The sequence below is a fragment of the Carassius gibelio genome, chromosome A17 (genome assembly GCF_023724105.1).
Source record: "Carassius gibelio isolate Cgi1373 ecotype wild population from Czech Republic chromosome A17, carGib1.2-hapl.c, whole genome shotgun sequence".
NCBI classification, from domain to species: Eukaryota; Metazoa; Chordata; class Actinopteri; order Cypriniformes; family Cyprinidae; genus Carassius; species Carassius gibelio.
In genome coordinates this window covers 10,829,916-10,854,337 of record NC_068387.1, presented here as the reverse complement: position 1 = coordinate 10,854,337, position 24,422 = coordinate 10,829,916, and the positions used below count along the sequence as shown (strand labels likewise).

General features: G+C 36.3%; 1 protein-coding gene across 1 annotated transcript; it reads left to right on the top strand.

Moving 5' to 3' along the window:
- Positions 1–2,951: 2,951 nt before the first annotated feature.
- Positions 2,952–24,336, top strand: LOC128031559 (interphotoreceptor matrix proteoglycan 1-like). Its single transcript, XM_052619878.1, has 18 exons — positions 2,952–3,423; positions 8,732–8,956; positions 10,258–10,424; positions 10,539–10,567; positions 10,922–10,950; positions 11,033–11,076; positions 11,168–11,317; positions 11,880–11,938; positions 12,581–12,762; positions 12,843–13,184; positions 13,342–14,165; positions 15,063–15,152; positions 17,747–17,966; positions 19,179–19,389; positions 20,130–20,315; positions 20,452–20,635; positions 21,795–21,878; positions 23,760–24,336. The coding sequence occupies exons 1-18, from the start codon at positions 3,252–3,254 to the stop codon at positions 23,838–23,840; spliced, it is 3,279 nt and encodes a 1,092-aa protein (XP_052475838.1). The 5' UTR covers positions 2,952–3,251; the 3' UTR covers positions 23,841–24,336.
- Positions 24,337–24,422: the final 86 nt, after the last annotated feature.

The window sequence follows — 24,422 nt, the reverse complement described above, 5'->3', positions numbered from 1 at the left end:
GAACATAATATATCACATACGCACTGTATTCACTGTACTCTTATACACCAGCGCTTGTAAATTTAAATGTGATCTGTTTATAAGCTGAATACCAGAGAAAAGTATTTCTACCATGAATCGATCAAGTTCAGTAATGGAGATCCAAGACAGGAATGTATACTAAAGGATTTCTTTTTCTGTTAGATATACAGTACATATACATATACATAAACATATACATATACATAAAATGTTTAATTTAGTTAAAGTTTGCCCCCTGGTGGCTTCAAAGCATTTATTAATCCAGAGCTACACAAATCCCACAATCTTGTGTTTGGTCTTTGTGATCTTTTCATTGCATGTATGATGTATTGAGCTCAATAACATGATTGATTTTCTTCGTCTCACCCACTTTTGCAGACAAGAAGGGCTCAATCAATCACAGAGTATCTGAAAACACTATTCGAATGCGCATTGCAAAATAAGTAGGTTGAGTTTGATAACTCAGTCATGACATGAGCTCAATCTCCAGTCAAAGCAATACCCACGATCACCCATACGAGAAGCCTGGAGCCGCAAGAGCTCAATGTATGACAGAATCGGCCACATTTGTCAAAAATAGCTGCCCATTACACAATTATAATCATTTTTGCTAAAATAAGCCTAGAGCACCTGTTCTCATATGGTGCTGTATTCTTTTTAGATTAAACCACAGCTGGAGTTCATATTTACCTTAAATCCTTAAACATATAGGCCTAATAAAAAAAAGACAAAAAAAAACGTTTTCAAATATATAAAAGAGAATAAGTCAAAAATCCATATACATCAAATAAATTTATGTCAAATTAATAAGACAGTGTTGTATTTTCTGTTTGCATCGAGATTATTAATTTGGTTGTGATTTTCGACATTTTTAATAATTATATATATATAGATATAGATATATATAGTTTTTATTATTTATTTCAGTTTCAGTTATTTTAGTATTAAGTTAAACTAAATGAAAATGAGAAAGAAAAATGTTGCCTTGGCAAGAAGCTTGAAATAAAAGTTTGTCTTTATATTACAAATAAATTCAAACAAAATAAAATAAGTTGTCAAATAAAAATTATGTAATAAGGAAGAGCACAACTGCAATAATGTTGTTACAAAACAGTCAGCATGTGAACAGTGAAATTTATCGGTTCTTTCCTGGGCAATAAAAAAAATATCTATGCAAAAAAAGATCTCATCTGAGGGATTTGTGTAGAACAACTTGGGGAGATCTCACATGCAAAGATGAGCGGATCATATGTATGTCACGCAGCATGGGGCAAAATAATGAGAGCTGTATCCAGGGATTATGACAGTGACAATTCAGTCAGTCACTGTCATCCATCAATATAAAGCTCTGTCAGAGGACACATGGAGAAGAGATGTGCTGACTCCAGACAGTCACTCACTCCAGGTTAATTGAAGTTCACCCTTTTGATTGGTCAGTGATGGAACTCATTAACATATGTGAGAAGGTCAGCCTGCTTTGCATTTGAGCTCATTTTTACCGCTCTTATCTGAATCAGGCTCCCGAAGACAATTAAACACAGAAAGGCCAGCCAACTGATTTTCCCAACTTTCTTGCATTACCGCATAAGTATTGCTGATACTATATCCCTGGACTGTTCCTGCCATCAGGTAGATGAATTAACTCCAGTACTGGACAGGTGAATTTGAAAACCACGTCAAAGAGATTTGTCATTGAGCTGCGGGTATCAGTCAGAATAGGGGTTTCCTCTGATTCTGTTTAAAGCAGTACATGAGAGCTGGGGGTCAGGGGGTCCTAAACTGTCTAACAGGTCACAGGCCATATTGAAAATCTGGGGTTTAAATTAAAAAAAAAGAAAATTATAATAATAATTAATTTAAAACCTGATTTAAAGCAGGAGTTAAGCTGAAATAATTGTAAATATAAAAAAAAGAAACATTGTGACATAACAATAAATAAGTATTTAAGATATTACACTATTCATAAGTCACTAATCAAATTTTATATAACTGTGATGAATATACAGTTTGCAGCAGAAAATTACAACAATGACAAAAAAGTGCAGGAAAAGTATATTCCTTATGGTCTCAGATATTTGGGACTACAACCAATGCTAGAACATTTTGATGGCAAAATAATAATGTTGGCACAATAAAAATAAATTAAAAACTATAACTGTAAAGTAATAGCAATAACTAATGTAACTATGGTCCTTCGGTAGAAAACCTATTTACCATGTTAAATGTCAATATTTCTCAACTTAGATCTAGAATAAAGCTTATTAAAAACGATCCTGTTTGTGGTTTTGTTTGATGCTTTTTAAGCTTAACATATTCATATATAAAATTAGAAGTAGTTTGTTTTTTAGTCCTCATATAAATTTAAATCAACACTTCAAGATGCAGTGCAGAAGAGAGTTTTTCTCTTCTTCTTTTTTGCCAGGCCACGAGCAAAATGAGCAGCTTTATTCAGAGCCTTAACTATGCAAAAAAATGATTAAAATTCCTAATTCCAGCGGGGTTTCTGCTGGTTACAAACGGCCACCAGCCTGTTCTCATTATCTCTTGAAAGTTGGAAATTCAATGTGGACGGTCCAGTGCTGTGGAAGGTCTTGAATGGATTTTGAGCTGCAGAGACTTATTTATGGCTGTGAAATTTAATAAGCAGGCAGGGTGTGTGTAATCCTCTTCCCAGCTCAAGCAGTAGGCCTGGGGACTAACATGCACCACAAGGGTACGACAGCACACGCTCAGTACACAGATCTGGCCCCATGATCAGAGAAAGAGCAGAGCTTGCTGTCCCAAACTGGGGGAGTAGAATACAGCGTTTCAGCTTGGCAGCCACAAAAGCTGGCAGAGGACTGAGAAACTTGTGTCGAGTGGGCCAGACTGAGAGAGACGGGCGTCGGGCGGACTAGTAACGGAGCAAGTAGGCAAGTCGAGTGGCTTGTGACTGAAGCAAGAAGGCTAGCACATGCCGGCCCAGAAGGCTACTAACAGGATGAGAATAGTTCACCACATGAGCCCACGGGGATTAGGAGTCAGAGAGAGGTAAACAGATTAGTCTGGAAAAAGAGGCAGCGTTTTTAACCTCATCATTCCCCTCATGCCCTACAGAGCATCTTCCACCCACTCACACACTTGAGACCAAATCTGTAACCAAGAATCTGCACCATCTTGTCAGGAATACCACCCAACTTACAGTAGTTCCCAAAACCAGCACCATCCATGGAAGCCTGGACACATAGTCGATGGAAATTAACTCTTCCACCCTCGGATGTGAGATAAGTCGATTCGGACTGTCTTTTCTTTCCAATGAGCAACTTTACATCCAAAAGGACATAATCTACTGCAACATGCCATTGAAAACAGGATTATTCCTCATTCTGTTCTTGTTTACCCTCCAAGCCACAAGAATCAAAGGTAAGCCGCTGTTTGAACGCCATTCGAATGCTGTTTTATTTAAACAAAGTCCTATAATTGAGACTTCTGGTAATGTACAATGCCTCGGAGCGACTACAGCCTGTGCGATTCCTCACACAATAGCATTTCCCTGCCCTCGGTGATCGAATGGGCTTTTAAATATTTTAGGAGCCAATTTGCGAGGACATAAAAGAAACCCAAAGATTTTTCTTATGCAAACAAAGCCTTGTGACAAATCATTTGATCACATTTTTGTGGCAAGCACACCATTATCGCTTCCTTTTTGGCACAATATACTGGAAAAGTGCGTTTCACTAACATTGCATGCAGGTTCTAGTCTGGCAAAAGTGTTCAGAAGCTCCATTCATTAGCAGAGAGAAACAAAAGGCATTCTGTTTGTGGCCGTGTGGAACGCTAATCTTTTCTGGCTTGTAGCTTTGCTGTGGGGGCCTCGCTCATCTCTTCAGAAGTACAGCTCAATTAGTATCACCGCCCCTCGTGTCTGCACATGTGCTCGGCGGGCTCATAGACGGCAGCGGGACACACGATCAAATCAGTCACCCTGGTTTACCTTTGAGAAATTGCACCACTGGCCCTACATCTGCTCGTTTGCTATTTAACAGATGCGGTCAGATGTTTTGTGACCCAGAAACACATTGTTAAGTATCTCTGAGCAATCAGCTCACTGTCTTCCACCACAAACATCTCTAAATAGGGCCACATGTGGCACTAGAACAGGGCATCTTTTGTGAGTGAACAAAATAATGAGACTGAAGGTCCAATCTGATTTGACACCAGGGTTTCAGATGAAAACAATGGTGTAATTGTTACAGATTCAGCACCGATTGTCATAAAGTAGTTTGCATGAATCTATATTAAATGACTAACCACACTCTACTAAAACCAGTTAGCATTATAATGCAGGTACTGGTAGAATTTGCAAAATAGTCTCATTATAAGAATTTTTTTTGTTTTTTTTGCAAACTCCAAAAAAAAGCACATATAAATACAATGTATTGCCGTTTTCCAAGTGAAATGAACAGCAGAACTCACACTTTTATTCATTTTTCACACAAATTATGATTAGCTATAAATTAATAAAGGCTTATTTTTGCGCAGATCCTTGCACAATACTATGCTATGATCCCAAAACACTTTTATTATAGTTCATGAAAGAATGAACTTTGATTGATGGATTGATGGATTGATTGATTGATTGATAACTTTTTCTATATTTCTTTTCTATTATATCTCGCATGTGCCTTTGTTTATTATAGGCAGTTCACAGAGCTGGGTAGTAACTGGATGGATGACGTTATCAGATTCCCAAAATTAAGTACTTTTAATAAGATTACATTACATTTTAAAATAATGTACATTTCTCATAATCAGACTAAAGTTACTTTTTATTGTTTACATTATTACATATTACTCACACAACTCCTTTATTCCTCTTTTTCATCTTTTAAATATTCCTTTCTGAAATAGCCTTATTCTTGTATATATTCAAAAAGTCTTTGAGTTTTGTGAATTCTCACACAAAAACCAGTCGCTGGTCAGGTGGCTGTAATTACACACACAGCATTTGACCACTACTGGATTCACAAAAATCATTTTAATTTGAAGAAGTGTTTTCTCAACATTGCATCAACCACTGATGAGCACATTAATGTTTATTTGTATGATCACTCAGTAGATTATTTAACCATGTATTAATGTGTCTTTGGATGGCTTTTTGTCTTCAAAGATAATAATAAGTTAATAATTAATTAATACATTTGCATGTTTGTGGTTCTCTGATGCCCCATGGCATGCAGGCAAACAAATGAAAAAGAAAAAAAAATGTAGTGAGAGTTAGATTAGTGATAAATGTTTTAGGTCAAAAGTAATCTAAGAGTAATCAACCCTAGAGATGGTTGTGTGTGAAAATCCAAGCAGATCAGCAGTTTTTGAAATACTCAGACCAGCCCGTCTGGCACCAACAACCATTCCAGGTTGAAAGTCACTTATATCCTCTTTCTTCCCCATTCTGATGCTTGGTTTGAACTTCAGCAAGTCATCTTCACTACATCAAGATTCTTAAATGTTGTGTATATATATATATATATATATATGAAGAGTTCAGATGCAAAAGCCTCTAAATGCCATCTGAAATTTTCATCTGAAATTAGGATTTTTATCAGGCTCCTATATTTATGTTCAGTTATTTCACTTTAATAGCCTGGAAAAGGACCTGCACATTGCCATTAAAATAAAATGACTCAACCTAAGCATAGGAGCTTGATAAAAATCCTAATTTAAGATGCAAATTTCAGATGGCATTTAGAGGCTTTTGCATCTGAACTCTTCATATATATATATATATATATATATATATATATATATATATATATATATATATAAAGAAATAGCAAATTGTGATAAAAGTTCATTATTTTCCATAATGTAATGATAAAAATTTAACTTTCATATATTTTATATTCATTGCACACCAACTGAAATATTTCAGGCCTTTTATTGTTTTAATACTAATGATTTTGGCATACAGCTCATGAAAACCCCAAATTCCTATCTCAAAAAATTAACATATTTCATCCGACCTATAAAAGAAAAGTGTTTTTAATTTAAAAAAAAAGTCAACCTTAAAATAATTATGTTCAGTTATACACTCAATACTTGGTCGGGAATACTTTTGCAGAAATGACTGCTTCAATGTGGCGTGGCATGGAGGCAATCAGCCTGTGGCACTGCTAAGGTGTTATGGAGGCCCAGGATGCTTCGATAGTGGCCTTAAGCTCATCCAGAGTGTTGGGTCTAGCGTCTCTCAACTTTCTCTTCACAATATCCCACAGATTCTCTATGGGGTTCAGGTCAGGAGAGTTGGCAGGCCAATTGAGCACAGTAATACCATGGTCAGTAAACCATTTACCAGTGGTTTTGGCACTGTGAGCAGGTGCCAGGTCGTGCTGAAAAACGAAATCTTCATCTCCATAAAGCTTTTCAGCAGATGGAAGCATGAAGTGCTCCAAAATCTCCTGATAGCTAGCTGCATTGACCCTGCCCTTGATAAAACACAGTGGACCAAAACCAGCAGCTGACATGGCACCCCACCCCATCACTGACTGTGGGTACTTGACACTGGACTTCAGGCATTTTGGCATTTCCTTCTCCCCAGTCTTCCTCCAGACTCTGGCACCTTGATTTCCGAATGACATGCAAAATTTGCTTTCATCCAAAAAAAGTACTTTGGATCACTGAGCAACAGTCCAGTGCTGCTTCTCTGTAGCCCAGGTCAGGCGCTTCTGCCGCTGTTTCTGGTTCAAAAGTGGCTTGACCTGAGGAATGCGGCACCTGTAGCCCATTTCCTGCACACGCCTGTGCACGGTGGCTCTGGATGTTTCTACTCCAGACTCAGTCCACTGCTTCCGCAGGTTCCCCAAGGTCCTTCTACACAATCTTCCTCAGGGTCCGGTCACCTCTTCTCGTTGTGTAGTGTTTTATGCCACACTTTTCCCTTCCCACAGAGATGCCTTGATACAGCACTCTGGGAACAGCCTATTCATTCAGAAATTTATTTCTGTGTCTTACCCTCTCGCTTGAGGGTGTCAATGATGGCCTTCTGGACAGCAGTCAGGTCGGCAGTCTTACCCATGATTGCGGTTTTGAGTAATGAACCAGGCTGGGAGTTTTTAAAAGCCTCAGGAATCTTTTGCAGGTGTTTAGAGTTAATTAGTTGATTCAGATGATTAGGTTAATAGCTCGTTTAGAGAATCTTTTCATGATATGCTAATTTTTTGAGATAGGAATTTTGGGTTTTCATGAGCTGTATGCCAAAATCATCAGTATTAAAATAATAAAAGACCTGAAATATTTCAGTTGGTGTGCAGTGAATCTAAAATATATGAAAGTTAAATTTTTATCATTACATTATGGAAAATAAATGAACTTTTATCACAATATGCAAATTTTTTGAGAAGGACCTAAATATTATATGATTATATTACTTTAAATGTTTAATATAGTGTATTGCGTTACTAACTAAAATTTTTGTCATGTCATTTGGAATCAGTAGCGAATTACAATTTTCAAGTAATCTACCCCGCTCTGGCAGTACCATGTTTTCAGATGTGATAAAGCAGTAACCTTTTGTTGTCATTTCATTTCTGAACTGCTGAAGTACAACAACCAACATAATAAAATAAAACCAGATTCATGTTCCTCTTTTTTGGATAAAACTGAATTCACATTTTTAGGCAGTCACTAGACATATCACATTCACAAGTGTTGCGAAAAAGACACCCAATATGATTTTGCAGAAATGTTGCCACAGACACGATTTTGGAGGCCCTGTACCCTATTTTTTTAATAACCTAAAGGCACGACATTGCATTGATTTGAAAAATAAAGACCTAATATGATCTTTCAACTTCTCAGCAGGTGTTGAAGTGGCTCAGATCTCACTTGAAGGGGACAAACAATTGGTCTGTTTTTAATGGATCTGTGAGTCACACATCTAAGAAATTATAAAGATTACACTATAACCTCTGAAGAGATCAGCTCTTAAATTAGTCTGAAAACATCCAGATGTACTTTGATATGAGTTATGAACTGTAAACTTGTTCAATGCTTCATTACTGTAGTAATTAAATGCATCGCTGTATGTTCATTATGACAACAACATGAACTGAAGTTAATGAAGTTAGCTTTGCTTTCATTCTAATATCTGAACAATTCATCCTGAAATTCTCTAGTCTGTAAATACCAGTAAAAAACAAGGTTCAGGTCTATTACGGCAATGACCGCAGGTGCTGGTTAAAACTCTAACAGCTAAGAACAGGTCAGAAAGTGGGCCACCTCGAGTGTGAATATTCTTTAGATGTCAGCATGAGTTAGTTTGAGGGTCTCTGGCAAGTAAGAACTTTCAATGACACACCACTGTACAAATGGAACCACTCAAATTGATAATTTAAAGGGCTAGTTCATGCAAAAATGTTAATAATTTTGAAGAATTTCTTCCAGCTTGGTCTGTGATTTCAACAGTTGGAGAGCAGACATTTTCAACTCTTTTCTAGCGAATGCACTTAACATCTGCCAGGATGGTGTTAAAACCGACTGCTTGACTTAGGCCTAATCCAATTAAATGTTCATTCAGCATACTAAACATAGACTTAAAGTGTTTCAGATGGTCTCCGAGGGAGTGTAATTACATGAAGTGTAATTATATGATCCAGTGGCTTACTGATCTCAGGTAAAGTCAATCCTGCTCTTTTGAAACACTTAATTCACGCTGTTGCTGTGACATTTGCAGAACTCACTGCTGACGACTTGATTCTAAGGATCAGAAATGTGAAGTACAGGCACTTCCTGGAGACTCCACAGCCAACCAAACAGCTGACAGATGGCAGAGATTCACTTTCTCTAGAAGCGCATCGAGCTAAGAGATCAGCATTGTTTAGTACGGGGGTGAAAGTCTGTCCCCAGGAGAGCATGGAGGAGGTCATCACCAGCCATAAAGCCTACTACAAACTAAGAGGTAGGACAACATCTACCCTAAACACCACAAGGGACAGAGCCTTGAGCATCAGTGCCGAATTAGGCAACAACACCTCAGATCCTCATAAATCATAATTAACTTCCCGATCATTCCAAGCCTTCTGAGAGATGAAGGATCATGCCAAGCCAAAAAAAGAAGTGGCTCTGAGCCAAGTGTAGAAAAATGTAGTGTACCTTTTTAGCCTTGCCTTCTTTGAGTGTTATAGTATGGACTATTTCTATATGTGGCAAGGAAAGTAAAACCAAAGTAATTAAAAATGAAAGAAATTGAAATTAAACATTTTGTTTTCAATATCTAATAATAATGATGAAAAAAAAATCTTTATAAATATATGTTGAAAAGTTTTTTTTTTAATATACAGTATAAAATGTATACTGTATTCAGCAAGGAGGCTTCAATTTGATCAAAAGTGATAGTAAAGACATTTACAATTTTACAAAACATATCTATTTCAATTATATGCTGTTCTTCTAAACTTTCCCAACAACATTGGCCTTAAGAAATGTTTCTTGAGCACCAGATCAGAATTATTTCTGAAGGATCATGCGACACTGAAGTAATGGCTACATCTACATTAAAATAGAAAACAGTTATTTGAAATTGTGTAATATTTCACAGTGTTGCTGTTTTTACTGGGTTTTTTTTTCTAAAAGATTAAATAAATAAAAAAATAAAAAAACTTATGCTATAAATGTAAAGAGTAAATATGAGCATAAGAGACTGTTTGACAACTTTAAAAAATGTCCTAATCCTCATGTTGCTGTATGACTTCTGTAGAACACAAAACTTGAAAAAGCATCACAGAATTAGTCCACATGAAGTCAAAAGGGTTTGAAATGACATGAAAGTGAGTAAATTATGACAACAATGTCATTTCGGTATGAAGGGTCCCTAAAGACCCTTAAAAAATGGCTCTCACTGGTGTATCCTATTGTTTCCTAATACTTTAGACAATATGAGGCACCCTTTTTTGGGTCACCTGACAAAGATTTTTACACTGAAACAGATAGCAAAGATATGAAATTACTGGTACAAACAAGGTGAAGGTGAGGCACATTTAGCTGTCAGGTGTAGTTAAAAGATACTCTTAATTAAATGTCCATAATAAGAGTGTAGGCAAAATGAGATAACGGAAGCAAAGACTGCATGCTAAACATTATTAAATATGTGCTATCTCTGTCAGCGGTGCAGATAATGTATGTGTCCCAGCATGTTTTATCAGGTCCTCACCATCTCCGCTCAGTTCTCTAATGATAAATAATTCTCATGATATGAAACAGTTTGTCAAGAAGCTGTGTGGGAGGCCTTCCAGATCTTTCTTGACAGAGTTCCTGACACCATGGAGTACCAGCAGTGGGTGGACGCCTGTCAGAGAGACTCGCTTTGCATGGAGGATCTGGCCCGGAATTTTAGTAGCACACAGGAGCATCTTGACATGGTAGCCAGTGTGAGTAGCTGCTCGTGTCCGTCGCCAGTTCAGTCCTTTCATCTTGCCAATACAGAATAAAAGTGCCAATATCATTAACCTGAAAAAGGCTTTTTCGTGAATTCTCATTTACAGAAAGTGAGTGCTCAAGATGAGCAGGAGAGGTAAGAATCCCGAAGATGATCTTGAATGTATTCAGGGTATGACGATTTACTTGTCTGCATTTTGGTCCCCAACCCATCAAATTATCTAGAATGAGGTCACCTGACTAGTGGGAGATGAAAATCTCAGCCTGTCCTTTAAAAAACAAAGTTTGTTCATATTTGGTGGCCTAACTAAACACTGCTCTCTGACCTGATCCACTTTAATAAGAGGGATCTGTGCCCAGACATATTACGCTTGGGTGTTAGAGCCACACAAACATACTCGGGCTTATATGCAGTCAGCCCCTTTATCAGGAACAATACATTTTATTGCATATATCATTCTGGAATTGATATGTTTTCAATTATTTTTAGGGCTCTCACACCAGCACCAGGCGAGAAATGTAAGTCCTCACCATCCGAATGAGAAAGAAATACTGGTTGATCTTATAAAAAGTGACTGATTGATTGCTTTTTATGCTTCAGGTTCAAAGAGTCCTCTAGAGCTTTTCATTATGGATTCTGACAGCGTACGGCCACTAACTCCTGCTTTTTAGAATATGCACTTAACATACTGATGAAGTCCGAAGCAAACAAATTGACTATTCTCTGATCTGATAGGAAACCGGGGCACCAGATGTTGTCCCTCAGAAGCTGGTGGAGCACACTGTGGAGTTCAGCGTGACTATAGTAGACCCCGTCTACAGCGCACTACTGAGGGATCCAGACAGCCCGCAACGGGAAGACTTCACTCGCAATCTTCATGAGAAGGTTAAGTGAAATTAACTATTAAATATATGCCATTTTACACAGATTCAAGCTGTTTCAAGCTACTAACTGAGAAAGAGCCTGTGATGGAGTTGAGCTTAGAAGGCGAAATATGGAAACAGGAACATTGACAATAAGCAGGAACGTGGTTATGAAACCTAATAAAAGAAATAGATTTTAAGGGGCAGTGAGTGATAACTGTAATAAAATAAATGAAATGCATTCGTGTTAAGAACTTTCTAGAGAACTTTAGAGTTCTGGAGATCTTAAAGTGAAAAAAAAAAATTATACAAATTACTACAAAAGGTTTTAAAGCAGCTTACCTTGAAAGATCAGAAAAACAGGAAAGCCAAAGAAGAATTTGGTAACTACAAAAGCCGGCATAAGATTAGTAAATATAAGACCAGAGCCATGGCACATGATTTCACAGCATGGCAGCATGTTGGACAATCCAAAATCTATGGAAAGGATATGTAACCTACTGTGCATAATTTATTGAATCAAGCAGCTGTTGAAATAAAGTTATTACAATTACGCCTAGAATATTTCCTTTACACTTTTGCAGATGCTGCATGTGTTTGACAAACTTCCTGGGTTTAAAGAGATTCAGGAGCTGGGATTTCGGTAAGTTGATTCTGGAACTGTGGGATTCACCGAGATATTACAGTCCACTGAACTTGAAAATTGTATTTGTGGATGGGTAATTCTCTCACAGGGGCAACATGGGGTAAGTATTTATAAAAAAAAAAAAAAAGAAAAGAAACACTTGGCAAATTGTATGCAGAACAACTGTGTTTCAATTACTGTATTGTACCATCATTTTCTGTTGTACTGTAGACTGTGTAGTTTACTCATAACACAGCATGCTTTCTTACAACCATATGATAGTAGTTTTGGGGAAATTGCAATAATTAATCCTCATGCACTGTTAAGAACAATTAAGAACAATTTTATATTCCCCCAAAAAATCCCAAATCCTGTGCATGTGAAAATGAATTTCAAAGCAAACCTATATTAGTTAAATTAATTATTATTTTTTTAAATATATAAAACAAATCCAAGAAGACTCACCAAATCTCCTCACTCAGTTCTCATAAGATTTAAAATAACAATTATGTATCAGCCTGATAGGCCAATGATAAGTATGATATTTATTTAGCTATTAAAATGGTTTTATGGTCCTTCAGTCAACATGACAGACGATCAGGTTAATACAAGTCCATGCAAAACCTCATGCAAACCAATTTCCTTCTTAACATCGGTCAGCTCTGAAGGTGCTGCAGCAAGCTATGCTGTAGTGTTTGAGACTGACGGGACACAGGCCATAAGTGACACAGACTCCACTGATAAATATGGCATAGAGGGAGTCCTAAAGGGCATGGTGGTCAAGGCGCTAAGTGAGGACACATCACTTCCTGTGGACGTGCTTTCCCTTACTTTCGAACCAGGTACACAAAATCAATACAATCAACATAAGAGCCCTAGACAGACTGCAAATGTTTTACCTTACCTGAATCGCCCTGTACAGACTCCTCAACAGCAGGCAAGCAGGAGAGCATGAGATCCAGTACTGAAATCAGCAAAGAATCTATTTTTTTACCTGGGGAAATAAGTACACAGTCCACAAAAGCCAACTCGGAGGACACTATAGCACCTTGTGGAAGTATGGGCATCTCTTTTGGAGATCTGGGCCCTGATAGGACTCAAACCACTTCGGGTGAGGGGACAGAAAGGAGTGATATACAGAAATTAGATGTTATTTCATCTCACGTTCCCACACAACCAGTAGCCACAGAGCTTATTAACAGATCCCATCTTGAGGGTTCAAAGACGGCGAGTCTAACCACTGAAGTCACTTCAGCGACCGAAGGTAAATCTTTCATATTTGTAGTGGTTAGTGTACAAGAGCACTTGCTTCCAAACCAAGCCCTTTAAGTTAGGAAGACGAAAAAATTGAGAATCAATTGCAATTTTGCATTAGACGCATTTTCAAAGACACTCTCTGAAACCGGTTCTTTGTTTTCAAGGTTTGCAAGGAACCACTACAGTGGATTACCAATCAAAGTGGTCGGAAGTAAAAGAGGATGTGGGAAATGAAATTGTTGCCCCAGCTGCACCACTGGAATTAGAGTCTTTTGAAGTAGCAAAAGCATCTACTTCAACTCAACCTGAAATTGATTTTGATATAACACCAGCGGCGACTCCTGCAGAAGCAACATCATCAATCCTGACCTCCCCAACCCCTACTGAGCCGGCTAAAGATGTTATATTTCATGAAGATGACACAGTTGGCCCCTTCGAACCTTTAGAGACCTCTGCTGAAGGTCCAGTTGAGTCGCCCACTTCAATTGACCTCAGTGACCATGTAGAATCTGTCAGTGCCACAGTAGACACACTCCATCGAAAGGTGCCTCCACTTGGACTTACCACTCCAGAACCAATTCTTCCGGCAGCAATTCCCTCTAAACTAACGCCCACAGAAGACCTCATTTCACACCTGACCTCAGACAGTTTCCTGGATGAAGAGGGACAGACTGTGTGGACGGTTTCACCTCCCCCACATGAAGATAGTACAGATATTGATAGAGAAACACAAGATGTTGAACAGTCCGATGAGGAGGATGACACTCTGGACCCTGGGAGTGGATTCCCCTCAGAGGTCGACGAGAATCCACAGTCCTCAGCTCATCCTCTAGGTTATGTTACCACTTCTTCAGTGACGGCTTCTAACCATGCCAAAGAGTTAGTAGTGTTTTTTAGTTTACGTGTGACTAATATGATGTTTTCGGAGGATTTTTTCAACAAGAGTTCCCCTGAGTACAAATCACTGGAGAACACGTTTCTTGAATTGGTAGGTAAACACACCTTTGTATTTGACTGTGTCTTGATGCATGCCTTTCTATCCTCCATTTGTTGTTAGCTGTACTTTTTTTTTTTTTTTCTGTGCACAGTGCATGTTGGGAAAACTGAATAGATAAAGTGTGTCATTTGTCTGCAGGGATTTGACAGAAGTCATCTGAGAAGAGTGTTGTTCAAAATGTAATATATATTTTTCTATAAATCCTTTGTATATAGGGTTTGGGTGACTGACAGAAAAGTGAATTACATTTATGTACATTTTGAGTAAGGATACTTATTTTGTCTTCAAATGTTTTGCTCTAAACTTTGTTTACCTTAAATTTCAATTTAGACAAAAATAAAAAAATGAAATCCTGTATGGCAATTTCAAAACATAATTAAGCAATCTCACACAAACAAGGGTGGTGTGTTGCTGAATATCGGCATGGCTGCAGTTCATTTGATTGTAGGCATAAGGCTCCAGGTAATTACAATTGCGAACGGAACTTAAATTTTAGACAATTTAAATTTCACCACTTTGTTTTTTTTTTTATGCCAATTAAAATTGTTCCAGAATAAACCAAAGCATTAAGTTTTGCATGTCACCAAGCAACTTGACCTGCGTATGAGTGGAGCAGTTTTTCCTCCCTGTTCAAAGTGATGCATAATCACTCCATTCCAACTCCACTCACTTCTTTCCATTTTCTGTTCTCTGGTCACTCCATGCTCACTGGAGTGAAAACCTGCCCTGAACAATCCTAACACAAGAGAAAACACAAAGGCTTCAGCATTCAAAAAAAAACCAAGGAATTTTCAGAACACCTCTTGTCCAGTCATACAACACTTTGCACTTATGCTTTTATTCAGATAACATTTGGTAATATCCTGTTTTTTTTTTTTTTTCAACTAGAGACAATTCTCTGAACCAAGTGACTCACCAAACCCTGAGGCTTCTAGTCAAGTGACTGAGAGAGAACAGAAGACATTAGCCTCAATACCGGTACATATATATCCAAATTTGAAAGAGCATATAATTAATCACTTTTTGGCACTAAATTCTGCACTTTTGTTTAACATCTTCCCACTTCTGTTCTTACTGGTCTAACTGCTGATCAATGAGCTCTCTAACCAGCATTAACCAAAGCTAAATGCTTTGCCCAACCTATGTTTTTTTTTCTTTTTTTTTTCTTCTTGATAGTATGGATGTTTCCTTATTTCTCAGGATTTCGGTGTGCACTAACAATAAAATGTGCATATACAGTAGGCATTATGAGAGTATGTGTTCATGTAAATTGCTTAAACTGCATATCTGTGTGTTATATTGTTTTCTTGTTTGTGTAAAACACAGAGGATCCACTTTCACAATCTTGTTGAGTTAAAAGACCAAAAACACAGAGCATGCCAAAAAAATACCTCAGGGACTTGCTGTCTAGTTTTGTTTCTCTAAATCTGCTTTTAGTTGGTTAGGCTGCCTAATGATTTTGAATTGTTGTTCGGTGAGACACATGGCCTTGAATGTAATCTGTTTCCAAATGTTGTTTATTAGAGTGTTACGTCAATGACAATCTCAAAAAGATTTTGAAATGAGCAGCTCAATCAATTCTTTGTAATAAAAACAATTCACAGAGACACAGTAGCTGCTTTTGTGGCTTATTTTGAATGATCTCTTGTAAGATACATATATATATATTTTTTTTATTTTTTTATCTAGACTGGTCCAGACTGGTTTTCATTTGTGTTAAAGAGTACATGGCTCTTCCTAATGGTTCTTGTTTGCAGTTTGTTTTTGTTTTTTTAATCTTTATAATTTACTTCACACAGCTCCTAAGGCATTGGGGATTCTTGAACAACTTTTGAACATCTTACTGTATGTTGTGTTCTGTAAGATATCGAATTTTGACATTTGTATGAATCCCAAGACACAAAGACTCAATTTCTAATAATAAGTGGTTGCCCGAAACTAGCATTGTGTTGTAGTTTCAAGTCAGTAGACTAACACCAGTGCTATGAGACCTTTTGGATGATCACATGATCTAAACTCTGGTCACAAGCTGCTCTGGTAAATATCTAGGTGAAAATGGGCATCAAATTAGTTCATTGATTCATAAATGGGCTTTTAAAGGATAATCTGATAACCTCTTTCTGTTCTTGCAAATTCTGCAAAAGGAACATTGATTTTCCACCGTACACATACAAATTCTGCCCATTTATAATTCAACGTTTCGGTAGCTTTCGGTAGAGAAAGCTGTAATATTTTAGACTTAAACTAGGTTTGTATTGATTTCAGCCTCTCATTTACTCCTGTCTCTACTGGTTTGTGCTAGGGATATGCTACAATGATGCTGTCTGTGTTAATTAATTCACCTATTTGGAAATGAGTGTTACTGTATATATGAGACGATTCCTTCTGTCCTGTGACGGCCGTCAAAGGTCATGACACTGGCATGAGCTAGACAGTAACACTGATTGAGGGTGAGCTCTGAGTCACAGCGAGGCCTGTTTGGAAGAATAACACCTGCTCGGCCCTGGCACTCAGCCGAGAGGTTGATCATGACTGGCAGATCACCTCCTGTTACACAGACGAGCACTTACTTCACGTGCACTCTCCTTGAGCGCTCTCCATTCACTATTAAATGATTAGAATATTTCATGTTTTAAAATGAAAAATGAAAAAAAAATGTAAATAATTAAAATATAAATGATATTCTATATATTCATCCAAATAAATTCTTTAAAATTATTTAAAATATTACTTATATTTGAAATGATACATTTTTATTAAATATTTAAAAGTGTTAGTTACCCCGTCTTATACAGACACTGTTCATTAATCATATTTACTATTTTAAATTACACAACATTTAATTAGAATTGAATTAAATGGAAATGGTCCATTTTAAAATGTTTACTTTAAAATGCCAATTAAATGTAATTCATTAAAATATAATAATAAAAATTTAAATATAAATGGAACCTTTAATATATTAAATGAACTTTGAATCTTCATTTGAATTAAAAATGTAAACAAACATGTTTGTTTGTTTTTTACTTTCAGATTTAAAATTTTAATTCCTGACTATTCGTTATTAAATGATTACAATATTTTCATTACATTGAACGAAAATTGTGAGGCTAAAAATAGTGAATTATTAAATAATATGCAAATCTAATTTGAGAGATTTTCTAAATGATCTCTGTGACTCTTATGTGAATTTATCATATCCTAAAGTCTTCCATCTTATGTGTGACTGATGCAATCAAGCTCTTGAAATCTTGAGCCGAGATGAATGACTGAGCTGCTATACGCCCTATTTCTCCTGAACAACCGTCTTTATCTCTAACTGGCCCTCCTCATGCAGAATGAAATGAGCAGTGAGAAGGTTTTGCATATTGTAATAGGATGAGAGACAGACACTGGCCAAAATCGTTTATTTTCTAGCAATGGAGAAGAATTGCTTCAGAACTGATAATCCCAAAGGTTTCACATCTGAGCTGCATTTCATTCATGCACAATTAACCAGTCTGCACTAGTCAGCAACGACGAAAGAGAAGTCGCAACTCACTCATTTCACCTTTATCTCTGCTTTCCCACAGCTCCTGCCATATCTGCAGTCCAACCTGACTGGATTTAAGGAGCTGGAGATTCTGAACTTCAAGAACGGCAGTGTGGTGGTAAACAGCAAGATGACATTAAACAAACCGCTTCCAGACAATGTTACAGAGACTGTGCAGTGTGTGCTTGAGGACTTCTGCAAGGCTGAGTCCAAGAGACTGGACTTGGAAATCAACTCCCAATCAGTGGATGTGGAACAAGGTAAGCACGGTGTTGAAAGAAGAAACCTGAATGACTTTAGATATTTTAGATATAAAAGATAAATAAAAAAGTCTCATCCATACAATGGATGCCAATGGGGACCAAATGTTCTTCGAAGTATCTCCTCTTGTGTTCCACAAAGAAAAAAAAAAAAAAAAAAAAACTGTGTCAGTAAATGATGAAAGAATTTTCATATTTGAGAGAAACAACCCTTTAACCATCATAATGCCTTCAAAATCTGTATACGATTTTCACATTGCAGGTGCAAAGAATCGTTTTAGAAAACAGTCATAATTTAATATTTTTCATCTGATCAACAACCTCTCATAAATATTTAAAATAACACACGAACCACAACAACAAATATTATGATGCAAAATATTATGATGCAAAATATATGATGCGAAATCTTATTTGAATATATGATTGTATGAAATGTATATGAACCCCAGTATAGTATGAGAATCAGCAGCATTAACCCCCATAGGACTGATGGAAATTAATTATATTCCTTTGACTTTATTACTCATGACTGCTCAAAAACAGTCCAAATGTATGAAACCTGCAAATTCATTTCTAACAAATCAACATCTAGACAACATAAATATTGATCGGAAAAGTTTCCAAACAAAATAAATAATAAAATACATTGCATTTCAGATGAAAAAGTTATCAGTTGTTCATGTTGGCAAGGTTCGTCAATGCTTATCAACAAAACACAAAATCTCAGAAGCAATATAACTAATATAACACTCATATAACTATATAATAAATCAAATTGAATGTATCTCTTCCAGGTCAAAAGAGACCTGAAAGCGTTATGAGGGTTAAGAAAGCTCTGTTCACACTGACTTCAATTTGCTGTGGAAAAATGACAAAGAGTCTTTCAGTTTCATTGTGAATTGGCGATTTCATCAAACCACATGTTAATTATTAGCAACAAGACTGATTCCTTGTTAAGTTAAAATCTCACGTTTGTAATGAGATTTTCGAAATAGCATTAAGGCATCCAGAAGTAGAAAGACCTACCAGTGGCTGGAATGTTTAATGTTTAATACATTAAACATGCTGTCATGTGAATGGGGCAGAACAGTAAACTAAAGCATCCACATTAACGTAAAGGGATAACCACACCTGTATTAAGTCTTTAAGCATCTGTGTGTGTCTGGCCACAAGTATTCAATGCCAATTACTCCTTATTGTCTAATGCAGCTGACCACGCAGATCCATGTAAGTTTATGGGGTGTAATGAGTTCTCCCGCTGCGTGGTGAACACGTTAACCTCGGAGCCCGAGTGTCTGTGTGACCCGGGCTACAGCACGGTGGACGGCAAACCTTGCACCAGCATCTGTGACCTACAGCCTGAATACTGCCTGAACGGAGGACTGTGTGAGATCATACCAGGACACGGAGCGGCCTGCAGGTACGCTAACATGAGAAACCTGCAATATCACTTTTTACAGGTACTTTAGTAATAGTTAGCGCAAGGTCTAACGACGAGTGTGTAAAAAGTTAAACAAAATAAGTAATTATTAATATATATATATATATATATATGTGTGTGTGTGTGTGTGTGTGTGTGTATATATATATATATATATATATATATATATATATATATATATATATATATATATATATATATATATATATATAATGCAGATAAGTAATTCCAAGGTCAATGTTCATACGAAGAAGAGGTTGGCAATTTCCCCACCATGTAGAAAAAGTTAATAAATATCAATACATTTTTTTTTTTTAAACGGCTAATTTAAATGTGTAATTGGTGTTGCATTGTTTAATGTCTGAGTGACATTTTTTTAAAATGAAAGAATTTTTTGATTTTGATTTAATTTATTGATTTAAGTATGAAAAGTAACCAAACCTAACTGAATTCTAGGTCAGAAAATATATATATATTTATATTTTATGTTGTTATTTATTTTATTTTATTTTATTAAATTATATTTTTTGATAATATAATTTATATATTTATATATATATATATATATATATATATATATATATATATATATATATATATATATATATATATATATATATATATATATATTATATATATTTATTTAATATATAACCCTGAGCCCATGTTAGATGACTGAGAAAATGATCAAAAACATGTTTTATCCCAACCACTTTTAGATGTCCTTTAGGTAAATTCTGGCACTACCATGGAGAACGCTGCAACGAACTGGTGTCTGTGCCAATTGACCCTCTCCTTTTCGTAGCCTGCCTGGTGGGAAGCCTCTCAGTGGTTTGTGCTGTGATAAGCATCTTGATTTTCATTAACAAGAAATGCATACGGACCAGAAAGACCATAAGACTTGTGTAAGCAGGGTTTACTTTATCCCCTTTTCTTTTTCTTTAGACATTTGATCTTTCTTCCCAGATCTGGATTTGCAGTGGTGACCTGTTTTAATGTGACTCATGCTGGTATAAAGACCTGATCTCCTTTGTATTGTAGGCGTTCACAACCTGCATTCCCATTTGGTAATACTATGAGAGTAAATCCAGTTTTTGAGAATGACGATGGGGTCTTAACACATGTGTCAAGCATGCTCTGTCCCATGAGCTCTGACTCAGCCTCCTCACAACACTCAGGCCAAGGCACTTTTCGATCACTTGAAAGTTTACAGCTTAGTATTGAGGTAAAGTGTACTGCCAAGATGGTATTTGTCATGATCTATTTAAATCAATGCCATAATCGCTACTAACATCTATAATCATCCCATTGCTCATGAAATCCTATCTGCATCCTTTAGATTTTGTGGAGAGGATGGACTAACTTTTCTTGTTATGAATATGATGCCTATAATATGATTCCACTCAACAGAATTGTTATTTTGTCAGACTACACAGCTCATTTTGAATGGCCTTCAGTGAATATTTAAGGATCTGAATATGTGTGCAGTGTGCACAAAATCTAGTAGCCCGACAGCGTACAATATTCTACAATATGCTACCATCATTTAAATAATAACATTGTTTAAACATTTGGGGTCGTTAAGATTTTTCTAAATGTTTTTGAAAAAGTTTATAATGCTCACCAAGGCTGCTTTTACTTGATCTGAAATAGAATAAGAATAGCAACATGTGAAATATTAATATTTATTATAATTTTTATTTTATTTTTAAAACTGTACATTTCCAGCTAGTCTTCAGTGTCTTCATGATCCTGCAGAAATCCTTCTTATATACTGATTTGGTGCTCAAGAAACATTTCTTGTCATCACAGAACAGTTATAGTTTGTAAAAATAACATGATGCATTTCTTATTAGGATTTTATGATGAATATAAATGTTCAAAAGAACAGGATTTACTTTTTTAAAAACATTATAAACGTCTTTACTCTCACTTTTGAGCAATTTAAAATTTCCTTGTTGAATGAAAAGCAATAGCTTGTTTCAAAATTAATCTTACTGAACCCAAACTTTTGAAACATACGTATGTGCATATATTCCTTTTTATTAAAAATGTATGGCACAACATAGTTTGCCATTCTGAAACCTTCAAAGAAGCAACATTAAGAATTTATTTTTCAAGGAGGATACTAGAAACAATTGACAGTATGCATGGTTTTTGCATCTCATTTAGTCTAAATGTGCATCTGTAGTTGTCTAAATTAATGATATTATGAATAATAATCAGTCATTTTTTTCCCCACAACAGATGTTTTGTTCTTCAGAATATTGACAGTCTGCATTGTCATAGAGTGCCAAAAATGTACCTTGCTTCTTTGCTTGGCAAGACCTTGTCTCCACTGAAAACTGTTCAATATTGATGGTGGTCTGTTATTCCTTTTCCAGATCCCCAGACAGCTCTGCACCAGAAGATCAGAAAAGTTCATGTCAGAAATGGTTGACTTCCATCAGTGTATTCCACATAACGAGGTAAGCTGGTGTGAAAACAACTCATTTGACGTTAACAGTGACCATAAATAATCACGACAGCATGACTTAGCATGTCAAGATGATAAATCTTTGCCATCAAAACGTCAACCATCATGTAGAATAGGAAATAATGTTAATAAACTAGATGTTTTGGGAATGTTGTGTCCTTCCTGCCACTGCTCAGTTCCATCTAAAATCTAAAAATGACACTTTCTTTCACAATCTCAGAAAGCAGATAAGTAATTGTGTATTTAAAAATACTTAATTATTATACAAATATCTTGGCATGTAATGCAAATTCGGAAGCAGCATTATTTGGTCTAGTAGGCTTAAATACTTGGCTTTGTTTATAGGCAAGAAGGTTAAGAGTTGACTGAAGATGTTTATTCGCTAAAGTGTAACTTAATATAATACACTGATTATTCCTGAAAGTAATCTTCTTTTATTTTGGTCCTCCAGTGGAACTAGTAAATTAGCAAACTATGAAGAATGTGTAAACAAAAGAATAATGAGATCGACAACTAAAAAAATTAAGGCAATGGCTGTGTTTCAAAATCAATGCACTCACTCAATAGTGACCTAAGTATTGTGTGTCCGAATAATGAATTTCATAGAGGATTCTGACATTAGTACCGTTACGAATTGGTCAATTAACCATGTTTATTGGACGTATTGATAACCATTTGTATAACCACAGTCTTACTACAAATACCATGGTTCAACTATGGTTAGTGTAGCAAACCAATATGGTTACTGTATATATATATATATATATATATATATATATATATATATATATATATATATATATATATATATATATTGCAATAAGACGAGTTACCATGCTCATTGGTGCTTTTCTGAAGAACTCGAATCTAAATCAATTATAACGTATAGGCTGCCACAAAATAATGGCAAGAAAGCACTTCTTATTGTCGCCGTGGGCTCCTAGCAACAAACACAGCGTGTGTAACGTTAGTAGGCTATCTTCTACATCACCTACAGTATCTACTGACTCTTATGAGCCTATTCTGTTCTTAATAAACTGAATCTGTCAGAGCGTTTAATGAATCAACAGAGCACTTAAGTTATTACTTGGCTACTCAATGACTTTCACAAAGCGTTATAAATCGTTATTTAGTGTTTTAATTAGACCTTCCCATTCGTTTTCTGTACAAGTATCTTGACACTTGGCAGCCCAATCAAATATGATCTGATGCTGTTAATTCTTCAGAATGTAAATGAAACCAGAGAAATGCAAACATATGTCTTCAGAATGTCTTTAAGACGTTTATGATTTAGAATGCATGTATAGACGTCCATCAGACGCACAGCAGATGCTTTGCAGACAGCTTGCAAACGTACGTGTGCTACATTATTAGCAATGTGAGTTAGTTGCTTAGTTTTCCTTAGAAGGGATTTGCGCCCCCCCCCCCCCCCCAAAAAAAAAAATATCTTAATTTACTCACCCTCAGGCTCTCCAAGATATAGGTGTTTTTTCTACAGTAGGACGTTTTTACCTGAAACCAGTCCAAGTTCATTCTTAAAATGCAATTCGATGGCTGCTGCCGTCAGTTTGAGAGTGAAAGGAAACAAACAAAAAAAGCGTATCAGGCAACACACATTGAATACTTGTGGCTCCTGACCCTATATTAAGGTCAGTCTGTGCAAGAAATTGAACATTTATATCATTATTACCTGTAATAGTCCATTTTGTAATGTCCAATTTGTGAACGAATGATTCTTTCGATGTTTAGTCACAGGAGGGTGTGTTGTTGTATGGTAATTATTCATTACCCAACTGCTGATGATTTGGTGCATATTGTGTTTAATTTTCTTGAATGACCAGGTTGTTGTTTTTTTTCATGCTGTATATTACAGACGTGTCGGAGGTCCAGCAGGTCTTCTTGCTGTTTTTTGAGGAGTCCTGATAGTGACAGCTTTGAAGTGACTATTCTATGACACTATTTAAGCTAAGCATGGCACCAAAGCTCTTAAGCACTATTCGTGCGACTCAGCTTTGCTGGTTTCTTGTTGACATTTGGGGAGTGTATGATACAACCGCCTTGCTCAAGGATCAGCCATCCTCTTGGCCAACTGAAGGAATACCTCCAGGAACGAGGACTTAATTGTATCTGCAAAATATTGTAAACTGCATATGAGACATGCAATGTGTTGGATGCTTTGAACCCTTGTCAAAGGATTGTTTCCTCCCTCACAATGAGGTATTTGTTTACAAATTGATACATTGGGTTGTATCTTAAACAGAAAATAGATTCAAGTCATCTCTTCTAGTCTATCCTTGGTGTCCCAAACAGAGAAATGCATGTAAACTATTTCTGTAACTCTCTAGGGTATCACAAAAATACAGAACTGTGGTCATGGTGTCTTTTTTTACATTAAACAGAAAAGGTAGTTCTGAAGGCATCTTTCAGTTGGAAATAAAGTAAATATTTCATGTTGTGTCTTTTTAGATGTTCATGTGCACTGAAGAATCGATCGTGATGACTTTAAAGGTTAATAGTCAGGGTGTCTGTATGACTA